Here is a 14428-nt window from a genome sequence, read left to right on the forward strand (position 1 = left end):
ACCAGATCGTGCACTGTCCTGTCCTGTCACTTGTGCTTTTGCTCATTTGTGATTTATGCACTAGGCAGCAAGAGCTGTACAAATCACTGTTAAAAACAATTATGTGTGGCAACAATGACTAACTTCAACAATTTTTAAATAGTCTTGACGTGTATTAGCAAGTACAGCTTTGACAGTGCATGTCTTTTAATGTGTTCTTCATATGTAAAAAAATTCTGGGCATGTATCGACCATTCTCTTCAGAGCCCTGTCAAAATTGAATGTAATCCATTTGCTTAGAAGTATCTGTTGAGGTTCTCAAACATTTCATTAGCTGCCTTTTCAACTGGAGGACAAGTACTTCATTTTATTCCCTGTACTTGAGTCATTTGCATCTTCTGATAGTGAAAGTGGAAGATCACTGTTATATCAAAATAACACAGGACCAATATAGAACCATGTGGTACACCGTGTCTTATTACTTCAAATTCTTTTAGTGTCTGTTATTATGCAAATCCTGGTCTGGTGTACAGTTTTAATCTGCCCAGAAGTTTCATATCCACACTCTTGTTTTTGTGATTTATTTATGTTTCCTTACATAGTTTTCTATATTTTCAATGTACTAGATCAACCAAGAAACAAACTTTCATCCTCAATTCAAGGAGAATTTTTCCGAACTAAAAAGTCTTTTTGATTACTTTCTTTTATTTAACAGCTCAATCCATTGTGTGTGTGTGTGTGTGTGTGTGTGTGTGTGTGTGTGTGTGTGTGTGTGAGGGGGGGGGGGGGGGGGGTGTTCTTGTCCCACTGAATTTGTATCTGATGTACTTTTTTGTCTCCTGTGTCTCCGTAAAAGGTATAATTTTGTCATAATGTGATACGAGTTGTCATTGAGTTTGCTTGCTGGAAATGTTACAACTTTTTTTTTTCTGACAGTAATTCCTTTGCCATTGATTTCTTTCATAGCTCTTGGCTGCATGTATATTAACAATGCCTCAACTGAAGAAGTTGGATATCAGCTGCAATAATATTTCAGCTGCTGGTCTCTCCCATTTGAGTAGCTCATTTTCAGCAAACAAATCACTGCCATTGCAGGTATGTTCCTATTTTTCCTAAGTCTTTTCATAAGTTTTACTAACATTATATAAATGTACATTATAAATTGTAATTATGTGGCAAATAGAACAGAATAATGAACAGTGGGATACAAACAATGGAAAACATAGTAGCAGTCAAGGGACAGAATTGATTTCTCCAGTTCTCAGTTCGGTCACATGTGAGGACTTCTCACGAACTAAAGAAATCTCACAACATAATTGTATTTTTTACCAAGTATTATTCCATTTGAATAATGTATACATGATGGCTAAATTTTATTCTGAAATATATACCATAGCTACTGGGAAAACAACAGCTATTAATAAAAATCATAAACTGTGAGACCAATATTCTCAGTGGCACTTCTTTAGCAGTTGCTAACGTGCCGTCCCCTCATTTCTTCCACGAATTCTATTTTCAATAATCTACATTAAATTCTATGTTCCCTTTCACTCTTTTTGGCCTACCTATGTTTGATAGCTCTTTGTAACTGTTCTGCAATTTGAATTTTGGCTTTTAGTTAATTGTTACATCCATTTCTTTTTCCCACACTTTATGTTCCTCCTGATCTATGATCGGCGTCATTGCTTTCATGCCTCCATCATGTTTCTTTCTTTGGGTGAAGGAGCTGCCTAAAAGAAGCTGCAAAAGAGTCAACCTTTTATTTCTGATTGTGTTTTAGATGAAAGTAGAAAATATTCCATTAGTGTGAAGAGGAACAACTGTGATTTATTTAGCCTTTATTGATTCCATGTCTCTGAGCTCATCCTGTAGATGTGAAAGTGCATCTGTGAATTTGGTAGACACCAATCAACCTCAACTGTGGCCGTCATACCCTCAGAGATCTACTTTCTATACAACTTTTATATGTGCAGTGACTCATTTTTCAAACAAATCATAAAATGTCCTTTTAATAGAATTTTTCTTTCAACGAAATGTAATACTAACTATCAGAACAATCTTTATAACTGTGTGGGCCACATGGTAGACATGCTCATATTACGGTATTCCCTGCATTATCACACCGATACTGGTTGTACATGAGTGTTTGCTACATTTTAAGTACTCTGTTAAGATAGACTACTCTCATAGTGTGCTACATCCTCCTAATGTGTGAAAGAATTTGTTGGGTATGATTATATCTCAGATTTCAGATAGTGTTACTTGTTTAAAAAAAATATAGGAGACAAGTTCCTTATAATGAAAGATAATTAATAGTAATCTTAATTTTAGTTATTTCACATAGAAGTTAGAAGGAATGTTTTGTTTTCAAAGCTAGACAAGCCTAGAGCCCATTATTTAAAGTACTTAGTTTCTTGTTTTCCCTCATAATGACGGTGATCCGTAGCAAGATAACAATAATCTTATGTTTCGATGGTCCATACTGTTGCTATGTTTTTTGACGTATAACAACGAGTTTTCAACCTGATATTTAAGTGACTTAGTGTATAATCCTCTTTTCAACGTACTCTTTACATCATCACATTCAAGTCCATCTTGTTGTTGTTAGTCTGTCTTTAAGCAAGACTGATCATTTTCAAAAGAATGTATATTGAGGGGAACCGATCCTTGAATTGGTATTATCATGGTAGTCAAATATGAACTTATTATGTGCTCACATAACAAGAGTAATCATGTCATTAATAACGTGTATACAAGGTATATAATATTTCCAGATTACATACATAAATATTAACAGGTAGCATGTTCATAAATGAAGAAAGAAAATAGAAGGGGCAGAGCTAGATTTATAGCATGCAGTTTATGTAGGTAAATACATGTTTTGTATAATAGAAGGAAACATTCCACGTGGGAAAAATTATATATAAAAACAAAGATGAGGTGACTTACCGAACAAAAGCGCTGGCAGGTCGATAGACACACAAACAAACACAAACATACACACAAAATTCAAGCTTTCGCAACAAACAGTTGCCTCATCAGGAAAGAGGGAAGGAGAGGGGAAGACGAAAGGAAGTGGGTTTTAAGGGAGAGGGTAAGGAGTCATTCCAATCCCGGGAGCGGAAAGACTTACCTTAGGGGGAAAAAAGGACAGGTATACACTCGCACACACGCACATATCCATCCACACATACAGACACAAGCAGACATATTTCTTGCAGAAGCTCTGATGTCATGATGAAATAGTGTCACTAGCTGGTATCTTGAACAACAGGGAAAAAACAGGTGGTAGAATCACTCCAAGGCAATATGTCTGCTTGTGTCTGTATGTGTGGATGGATATGTGCGTGTGTGCGAGTGTATACCTGTCCTTTTTTCCCCCTAAGGTAAGTCTTTCCGCTCCCGGGATTGGAATGACTCCTTACCCTCTCCCTTAAAACCCACTTCCTTTCGTCTTCCCCTCTCCTTCCCTCTTTCCTGATGAGGCAACTGTTTGTTGCGAAAGCTTGAATTTTGTGTGTATGTTTGTGTTTGTTTGTGTGTCTATCGACCTGCCAGCGCTTTTGTTCGGTAAGTCACCTCATCTTTGTTTTTATATATAAATACATGTTTGTACATAATTACCTCAGAATTTGGAATATCCCGCTGTAAACACACTTTACATTGCATCATTTCATCTTAATCACTCACTATACTCGCAAGTACTCTGATTTTACAAGAAAGTACGCCAACTGCTGGGATCCTGTGAAGTGACATATTTTTCCTATATACCACCTCCTTGCAGAAGCTCTGATATCATGATGAAATAGTGTCACTAGCTGGTATCTTGAACAACAGGGAAAAAACAGGTGGTAGAATCACTCCAAGGCAAAACTCGTGCCATCGCATCGTAAAAGACATGAATAATAGTCTCGAGCCAATTTATTGGGCACAGTACACTGTGTGTCGTGGAAACTTCCTTGCTCGATGAGAAAGTCACGGTATGGGTTGGATTTACCACATCTACCGTTATCGGGCCTTTTTTCTTCGAGGAACTGCGTGAGTCTCGTTTTGTAACTGCTACTGTGACGGTTGAAGGTATTCCAATATGTTACAGAATCACATCATCCCCAGCCTAGCTGATAAACACCTGCTGGAACGTACGATGTTTATGCAGGATGGCCCTCCACCCCATATTGCTAGACGCGTGAAAGGTCTCTTGCGCGCATCGTTTGGTGATGATCGTGTGCTCAGCCGCCTCTTTCGTCATGCTTGGCCTCACACATACCCAGACCTCAGTCCATGCGATTATTGGCTTTGGGGTTAACTGAAGTCGCAAGTGTATCGTGATCGACCGACATCTCTAGGGATGCTGAAAGACAATGTCCAACGCCAATGCCTCACCATAACTCGGGACATGCTTTACAGTGCTGTTCACAACATTATTCCTCGACTACAGCTATTTTGAGGAAATGGTGCGCATATTGAGCTTTCCCTGTAAAGAACATCATCTTTGCTTTGTCTTACTTTGTCATGCTAATTATTGCTATTCTGATCAGATGAAGCCCCATCCGTCGAACGTTTTTTGAACTTTTGTATTTTTTTGGTTTTAATAAAACCCCATGTCATTCCAAGCTTGTGTGTCAATTTGTACCCCTCTATCTACATTATTCCGTGATTTATTCAGTTGTCAAATTTATACTGACTTTTTGATCACCTGCCAGTTAATTGCTGCATTTCCCAGTGAATAGTGGAATGCTGAGGAATGCCACGGTTTTAGAAATTAGATCTGTTTCTCATGCATTATTTTCTGCCCTGATGTATTATGTGGAAAAGTTTCCAGTGTTATCGAACACACATCCAGGTAAACAGCATGATGCCATGGATGAATGTCATCCCAGTTTTGTGCATTTCGGATACATTATCTACTGGATAAAATCTTAAATGGAGAAAGAATTGACCTACAGTCGTCCATGACAGGAAAAAATAAGAAGTAGTGATGGCAGTGTAAAAAAAAAGACAGATTAGTTTGTGTTATGTTAGGTATTCTAACGATACTTAATAGTAATGCTGAGTACGAGAAGATATTTAGCCAGGTAACTAAAACAGGAACAGTTTTGATTGTCTGCTGTTGATGAAAACTTGGAGAGATTGTTGACAATATCAAGAATGCGGGGTGACTGCTTTCAGCAAACTGTCTACAAAGAATTGCTCGCAAAGTCAAAATTTTCAACATTTACTTCTTTAAATCAATAGAAATATATTGTGAAGTGTTTGGTGTAAACATAATTACACCTCTGTCCTAGCATCTCTACTCCATTCTCACCACGTGTTAGAGATTTAATTAAGGAGGAAAATGACACATGCTGATCACGCTTCATCGTTAAGAAGAGACGTACTGCACATGTTCTTATGATTGTCCCAATGTTATTCAATATTTAATTGTACCTTAATACTTATAAGCTACATAGCTGGAATGAAATACACTGCTGTTTGGAAAAAGTGAAACACAAAGACCATGAGATGTGATCGCAATGAAATTTATACCACCAATTAGAGACATGACCCTACACAAATTATTAGCATTACAGACCTGTACACCCCCTGCGGTTTTGGGGGTAAGAATAGGCCTGTGGTATTGCTGCTTGTCGTAAGAGGTGACTAAAAGGAGTCTCAAACGTTTCGGCCCTTATGTGATGGTCCCCTCTTGGGTTTGGCTACCATATTTCAAAATTACTCCGAAGAGTGAGCCAATTGGGGAAAGTGCCTTACTTCGTGCATTGTGTCCATCGTACATTGAGACCTTTAGCCAGCTTATTCATCGTTGCATTGCAGTCCCACTCGCTCTCCATCTCTTGGTCATCTCCTCTTTCCGCCATACACTCTGCGGTGTTGCTTTCTGCACTGACGATGGCCTTCCTGCCAGGTGGCCCTTGCTGTGGCTGGGTGGCACCCGTGGGGAGGGCCCTTGGTTGGAGTGGGTGGCATTAGGGTGGATGACACGCCATGAAGCGTGGCACATCTTCTCTTGCTGCTGGCCAACCACCAGCAGTCTCTAAGCGTTTGAGGGCTCACTTTAATGCAAACATATACGACCCCAAATCGTTACCCTCCCTGGCCACACCATGGGAGGAACGAAAGGCTACGAATGACAGCGAGATGTATTCGCCCCAGTATCTAGTCTGTACGAGAGCTGAAGGGGAATCCTTTGTGTCCATGAAGCCTCAGTTCTTGGTAGAGCATTTAGAGGACAAGTTTGTGGAGGTGGAGGGCTTGTCAAAAATGCGGTCTGGGTCAGTCTTGATAAAAACAGCATCCTCTGCCCAGTCACGGGCATTACTCACTTGTGAGAAGCTGGGGATGTTTCTATTACTATCACGCACCATAAAAGCTTAAATATGGTCCAGGGCATTATCTTCCACACGAACCTTCTTTTACAGTCTGATGACGAGCTGCTCACCAACTTAAAGCAACGAGGTGTTCATTTCGTCTGGCGCATCCACCACAGTCAAAGGAATAATCAGATTGCCACAGATGCGTTCATCTTGGCCTTCGAGGGTGACACATCACCCGAGAAGGTGAAGGTGATGGTCTACCACTGTGATGTCAAGCCATATACCCATCCCCCAATGCGGTGCTTCAAGTGTTGGAAGTTCAGCCATATGTCTTCCCGCTGTGCTTACAGCCTCATATGTCGTGATTGTAGTCGTCCATCCCATCCCGATACTCCATGTGCCCTGCCTCCCGTCTGTGTCAACTGCGGATAGCACCATTCCCCTTGCTCGCCAGTCTGTAAGATTCTACAAAAGGAACGGAAAATAATGGAGTAAAAGACCCTGGACCGACTGACCTACACTGAGGTTAAATGAAAATTTGAATGACTTCATCCCGTGCGCATGACGTCATCTTATGCTGCCACTGTCACTCCTGTTACAGCTCCATCCATTGCACCACATACAGTCACCTCTCAGAGCCGAAGGACCACACATGCCCCCTTGATGGTGGGGGGCACTTCCCTCCCTGTTGCTCCCGCACCACCTAGCTTGGGAGCATCACCCCCGCGGGCTGAAGAAGCCCCAGGTAGCTGGTCGTAGGGCTTCGCGGTCCTCTTCAGTCTCAGAGACTGAATCAAAGAAGCCCTCCCAGCAAAGGCAACCAAAGGAACAGCGTGAGAAATCGAAATCAAAGACCCCTAAGACCAACGTAATTGTGGTGGCACCCACTCCACTGCTACCTACAACCTCTGCATCTGAGGATGCGATGGAGATTCTGATGTCCACTGAGGACCTAGATCTCACCAGTCCCTCAGACATGATGGATGCCACTCCCATCAATACTCAATCGGTGGCAGCAGATGACCCAGCAGTATAATCTGCCTCCTCGGGCTCTTCACGCCTTTCTCGGCCATGGACAATGTCATCCTCCAGTGGAACTGCAGCGGTTTTTTCCACCATCTTGCTGAGCTCTGACAACTTCTCAGTCTTCACCCTTTCCTCTGCATTGCTCTTCAGGAAACTTGGTTTCCGGCGATGCGAACCCTGCCCTCCATGACTATAGGGGTTATTATAAGAACCGGGCAGCTTATGAGAGGGTATCTGGTAGTGTCTGCATCTATGTCCTTCATTCTCTTTACAGCGAGTCTGTACCTCTACAAACACCTTTAGAGGCTGTGACTGTTTGGGTATGGATGCCTCAGGCTGTTACTGTCTGCAGTCTCTTATCTTCCACCGGATGGTGATGTCCTGCAGCATGTCCTGGCTGCGCAGATAGCCCTTTTGCCGCCACCTTTTCTGTTACTGGGCGACTTCAATGCCCATAACTCTCTGTGGGGTGGATCAGTGGCAACAGGCCAAGCAGCATCATTGAGCAAGTATTGGCACAGCTCGACCTTTCTCCTTTAAATACTGGTGCCTACACACATTTCAGTGTGGCACATGGCACGTACTCAACCATTGACCTTTTGATCTGCAGCCCTAGCCTATTACCATATGTCCAATGGAATGTGCATGACAACTTGTGCGATAGTGACCACTCTCTGATCTTCCTGTCACTGCTACAGCGTCACTATTCTGAGCACCCCTGCAGATGGGCTATGAATAAGGCTGACTGGAACTATTGAGCCTCTTTCCAATGACGCCATTTATGTGGTAGTTCACTCAGTCACAACCGGCGTCGTTACTGGCACAGAATCTGCCTTTCCCTGTTTTGGGTTCCCTCGGCGGAGGACTGTGCATTGGTGGTCGCCCAAGATCGCTGAGGCAATTAAAGATCGCAGGCGGGCGCTCCAGTGTAACAAGCGGCATCCCTCATTGGCACTCCTTATTGCCTTTAAACGGGTCTGTGTGCAAGACTGCCGCCTCATTCACCAACGCAAACAGGAGTGCTGGGAAAGGTATGTCTCCACCATTGGCCTCCGTACCTCTCCATCGCAGGTTTGGGCCAAGATTTGGTGACTATGGCTATAGGACCCCCATCAGCATACCTGCGCTTTCACTGAATGGAGCAGTCTGTACTGACTCCGACACAATTGCAAACCACTAAGCGGAGCATTTTGCTCAGAGTTCAGCTTCTGCGAATTACCCACTGGCCTTCCGCTCCCTGAGAGAGTGGTTGGAACGTCGGAGCCTTTCATTTCACATGTGCCACTCTCAATCGTTCAGTGAGTGGGAATTCCAAAGTGCGCTTGCCGTGATATGGCTCCCGGGCCAGATCGCATCCACTGTCAGATGCTCAAACACCTCTCAGTGGACTGCCAGCGACGCCTCCTAGACCTTTTCAACCGTATCTGGGTCGAGGGTGAGTTCCCGTCACAGTGGCGGGAAAGCATCATAATCCCCATGTTGAAATGTAGCAAGAACCCACTGGAAGTGGGTTAGCCTCACCACGTTCTTTGCAAGTTGCTCGAACGCATGGTGAGCCAGAGATTGAGTTGGCTACTTGAGTCTCGGGGCCTTCTGGGTCTGTCTCAGTGTGGGTTCCGCAAGGGCTGCTCTGCCGCCGATAATTTGGTGCGCCTGGAGTCTGCCATCTGTACGGCCTTTGCCCGCCATCAGCATCTGGTCACCATCTTTTTTAACATGCAGAAGGCATACGATACGACATGGCGATATCACATCCTCTCTACACTTCATGGTTGGGGTCTTTGGGGTCTGCTCCCAATTTTCATACAGAATTTTCTGTCGCTTTGTTCCTTCTGCATGCAAGTTGCGGCCTCCCATAGTTCCTCCCAAGTTTAGGAGGATGAGGTACCACAAGGATCTGTCTTTAGTGTCTGCCTCGTTTTTGTTGCAATTAATGGGCTCGCTGTGGTGGTGCGAACGTCTGTCTTGGCTTCCTTGTATGCTGACGACTTCTGCCTATACTTTAGCTCCACTGGAATTGCAGCTGCTGAACGGCAGCTGTAGGGCGCTATTCACAAGGTGCAGTCTTGGGCTGTAGTGCATGGCTTCCAGTTTTCGGCTGCCAAGACCTGCGTTATGGATTTCAGTTGGTGACACACTGTTCACCCTGAGCTACGGCCTTATCTTCACAGCGAACTTCTTGCTGTGGTGGAGACACTACGGTTTTTGGGATCTGGTTTTGATACTCGGTTGACTTGCCTCCCTCATATTCGGCAGCTTCAACAGACATGCTGGGGGCATCTTAACGCTCTTTGTTGCTAGAGTCATACCAGCTGGGGTGCCGTTTGGTCTACCCTTCTACAGCTGTACCAGGTGTTAATTCAATCTCGTCTAGATTATGGGAGTCTGGCTTACAGTTTGGCATCACCTTCCACAACGCAGTTGCTTGACCCCATCCTTCACAGCGGGATCTGACTCGCCACTGGAGCTTTCTGGATAAGCCCTGTCAACAGCATACCTGTAGAGGCGGGTGTCCCTCCATTGCGGATCTGGTGCCAACGATTACTGGCCACTTATGCTACACACGTTTGTAGTTTGTCTGAGCATCCCAATTATCATCTCCTATTCCCTCAGTCGGTCGTCCATCTTCCAGAATGGTGGCCCCGGTCAGGGTGTAAGATCGCAGTTTGCGTCAGAGCTCTTCTCTCTGGGCTTGAGGTTTTCCCTCTTCCACCTCTTTTCCGGACCCCTCTGTGGTGTGTGCCCCGCCCATGCCTTCAGCTCGATTTGGCACAGGGCTCGAAGGACTCAGTCCCTCCTGAGGCCCTCCGCCGCTGGTTTCTTTCAGTCCTTGCCACATTTCAAAGCTTTGACGTGGTCTCTACTGACAGTCCGATGGTTGCTGGTCGTGTTGGTTATGCTCTTTCTCTAGGATATCATTATGAACAACACTCATTGCCGGCTGGCTGCAGTGTTTTCACTGCCGAGCTGGTCGCCATCTCTCGCACCCTAGGGTATATCCGCTCCTGAGTGTCCTTTGTTATCTGTAGTGACTCCCTGAGTGGTTTACAACCTATCGACCAGTATTTCCCTCACTCTTGTCTGGTTATGGCCATCCCGGAGTCCCTCCATACTCTTGCCCGTTGCGGCCGCTCTGTGGTCTTTGTGTGGACTCCGGGTCACGTCGGCATCCCGGGAAATGAACGTGCTGACACGCTGGCCAAGCAGGCTGTCGGTGCACCAGCCTTGGAAATTGACCTTTCGGAGAGTGACCTCAGGTCAGTTTTGAGGCAGAAGGTACTTCCCACCTGGGGTGAAGAATGGCGCACCTTTCCTTCCCCCAACAAACTTCGGGCCATCGAGGAGGATACCGGTGGGTGGCACTCTTCCTTGCAGGTCTTTTGCAAGGACTCTGTTGTCCTCTGCCGGCTGCGCATTGGCCACACCTGGATAACACACAGCTATTTATTGTGCCATGAGGACCCACCCTTATGTCGCTGAGGGTCAGCTTTGGCGGTGGTCCACATCTTGTTGGACTGCCCGCTTTTAACTCCGCTCAGGCAGACGCTTGCGCTGCCTGATATGCTTCCTGCACTTTTTTCAAATGATATTGCGATGGCAGATTTAGTTTTTAGTTTTATTCATGCAGTGGGTTTTTATCGCTTGATCTAAGTGTTTGTCTTTTTTCTTTGTTGTTGTTGTTGGGTCTGGCCTTTGGCCTACGATATTGGACTGGGATTTTTAGTGTGTTTCTTGGTGGTTGGCTTTGTTTCTACGGTCGGCCAACCACTGTCACACTCGGTGTGATTTTAATTCCTTTTTTCTGGTCTCTGCCTGTGTCTTTCTTGTCCTGTGTCATCTCGTCATCTCCATTGTTTGTTCTTATTCTTTGTGGGTGTTTCAAGTTCGTGGAAAAAGGGACCGATGTCCCTAGTAGTCTGGTCCCTTCAATCCCACTAACCAACCAATCAACAGACCTGTACATGCACTGTGACTGTGGAAATTCAGTATGGAGTAACGCCACCACATGCTGCAATCAGAGCTGCTAGACGTCGTGGCATGGAATCAACAAGTGCCTGAATATGCTGCTGAGGAGTACTCAGCCATGTAGTTTGTAAGCACATCCACAAAGCTTCGACTGTGACTGCAGGAGGACCTGAACAAACAAGTTCAGTCATTCTTCGAAAAAGACGTGCACATTCCTCACTGCATGTGGCTGGGCGTTGTCCTGCTGAAATATGGCATATGGAATGGACTGCAGGAGGGGCAATGGCTTGAGCTGTAATACGTCTGTGATGTAGCGATGGTTTTTCAGATTATCCTCAAGATGTAGAGGATGAGATCGCATGTTATAGGCAGTGGCAACCCGAACCATCACACTTGGCACCTGTCTGCTACACCACTCAACAATACGGTCTGCCCCATTCTGTTCACAGCGGCGGTGTTGAACACATATGCAGCCATCACTGTATAACAAATTGAAGTGGGACTCATCCAAAAACATTACATTTTGTCACTCAGCACACTAATGTCGTCATTCATGTGCCCTTTGCAGTCTGAAATGTTGTTGGGTTCTTTCAGTGGAAGCTGATGCAGTGGCATTCATGCCAATAGTCCACACTGCAGAAGATGGCATAAAACCATCAATGGACATATGTCCACACCTGTTGCAGTGCTCCAACATCACACCAACACTGTGGACAAACCTGTTCTGTCCGTTACGGCCAAGCGGACAAGATGATGGTCATCTCATGCTGTGGTCACATTGTGTTGTCCAGTGCCCCATCAGTGCTTCTCTCCACTGGTTCCACATGTTCCTCATTATTGAAGCAGCATGCCCTGTACATGTCACAGTGTTGTGGATAGACAGACCTGCCTCCCAGAGACCAGCCATTGTGCTTCGTTTGAACACTCTCACATGCAGATATTCCACCCTGTGATGTGGGCAAGACCTGATGGCACTTTGTTTCTTTTCCACTTCTTGTGACCGCTCTGCTCTGATTGAGCGTTGTGCAACACTAATCTGTCCGGTCACACAAAAGAGGGCGCCATTGGGCCTACATGCTCACCATCTATCTCCCATTTAAATCACTTATTATGGTTCCACTGTTCTACATGTCCTCTTATTGTAGCATGTGGCAAATGATTGTTTCTGAGTGTTTCACTTTTTACAAACAGTAGTGTATTATTATGATTTTATTGATTTCTTTCATGACACAGTTTCTCTGAAAATATGAAATACCAGCTAACAGTGCAACACACTGACATATAATGTGTAAAATTTTATTAGGAGAAAGTAGACACCACAGGCTTACACATAAAGGTAGAAGCTCTCCTGAAAACTTAAAGAAGCAGTTTTGAAGAGCCAGTTGGCAGGCCTGTGTTTACAATTTCCGTGTGTCCATCACAAAACAATATGGTGAACACTTTTACAGCAGTCATACTTTTTTTATTTACAACCAAAAACTCGCTACCTAATACCAATTACGTGGAGTACGCTACAGGGCCACTGAACCAACTTTTTGTATAACAATGGCGGTCATTCCCTAATGGCAAAATACATAAAATAATACCTTACCAGGGGGTTCAAATGGGGTTGTGATGTGTAAAATATGACGAAGCACGTGAAGGTCACTTAGCTACTGCTACTCACCTCCAAGTTGGTGAAGTCGGAGAACCTGAGCAACCCTGTGGAAGGTTGGGTACCCATCCTCATTGGAAACAGGGTCAGGGCAGACAAGAGCGGGAGAAGTAGTCCTGCGGAGAATAGGGTGTGGGCTGTGGGCAGACACCTGGAAGAAAGTCGTATTATGGAAGCTCCATGAAAGACAGCCAGGCAGACCCTAAGGCAAAGTAACAAGGAATATGAGAATTGGAACATGGAATATACAGACATTATATAGAATTGGAGTCCTTGGAAGCCTGATTGAAATAGTGACAACATACTAGGTGGATATTATGGCCTTGCAAGAGATAAGATGGACTGAACAGTGCACCTTCCAGAAGCAGCAGTGTACTATGTACTACAGTGGCCACAATAGTGAACACGTATTTGATGTGGGATTTGTAGTCAACCAAAACATTGAACAACCAGTGATAAGATTTAGAGCAATAAATCCAAGGATATGTTATATGTGACTAAAGGGGAAATTATGTTAAGTACAGTCCCCCTAAATGCACATTCCCCTGTTAGAGGAGAAGACAGAAGGAGATCTTCTGTGGACAACTGGAACAAGCTTATCAACAGTGTCCAAAAAAGTCATGTAAAAATGATGATAGGAGACATTAATGTTAAGGTAGGGCAGGCACTGGTTTTCTCCCCTGCCATTGGTAAATACAGGGTCCTTAAAGAGAGTAATAACAATGGAATTTTGCTGCATCACTTAACATGACAGTTATACTGTGTGGTTCCACAATACGAATGTATGCAAAATGACCTGAGTGTCACTAGACAACACTACTATAAACCAAATTTATCATATATTAGTAGATACCTGGCATGGTTCTGTTGTACAAAATAAGTATAACATCCCAAGAACTTAAGAACCCAAGGAAGACAAGAATGACAAAATAAGTATAACATCCCAAGAACTTAAGAACCCAATGAAGGCTGAGTACCAAGCTACTAATTCGGAAAATAGATTGAGAGGGATCCCACAGAAGTATAATCATAACATAAATGGGCAGTGGAACAAAATCAGAAACGAAGTACAGACTGCTGCAGTGGAAGTGATTGGTGTGGAACTGTTGTAACTGTGAACAGAACGGTCGCGGGGTGGAAATGACGGCAAGCACAGCGGGACCCATGGAGAAGCCCACGAGCAACAACACAATAGGAGAGGATGGACACGACCAACGAAGGACAGGACAAACAACAACAAGATCGAAGAACGGAGCCACAAGGAAAACTAACAAACAAGTCCACTTGTACACAGAACAAGAAAGTAAGTAGGCTGTCTAACTCGAGGCGATGTGTCCACAGACGTATACGAGATTAGACTGGCTGGCTGAGTGAGAGGCAGGTGCTTAAGTACGCTATCGGAGCGCTGCTATTGGCCGCTGGAACCACATGTTCCACTGTGGCGCCCTCACACTAAAAGCGGCCCAGGAGGCGCGTACCGCCACAGCCT

At 44.5% G+C, this 14428-nt stretch overlaps 1 protein-coding gene across 3 annotated transcripts in view; it reads left to right on the plus strand.

Moving 5' to 3' along the window:
* LOC126475169 (tonsoku-like protein) overlaps nucleotides 1-14428 on the plus strand; it is a 271206-nt gene that overhangs the window by 241028 nt on the left and 15750 nt on the right. For 2 of the 3 annotated variants that reach the window (XM_050102798.1, XM_050102797.1), the window contains exon 23: nucleotides 946-1074. The exons of the other annotated variant lie outside the window; for it this stretch is intronic. In XM_050102798.1, the coding sequence (XP_049958755.1) occupies nucleotides 946-1074 (129 nt within the window). The remainder of the gene's footprint in view (nucleotides 1-945; nucleotides 1075-14428) is intronic. 3 annotated transcript variants of the gene reach the window in all.

Source organism: Schistocerca serialis, chromosome 4, assembly GCF_023864345.2.
Source record: "Schistocerca serialis cubense isolate TAMUIC-IGC-003099 chromosome 4, iqSchSeri2.2, whole genome shotgun sequence".
NCBI lineage: Eukaryota > Metazoa > Arthropoda > Insecta > Orthoptera > Acrididae > Schistocerca > Schistocerca serialis.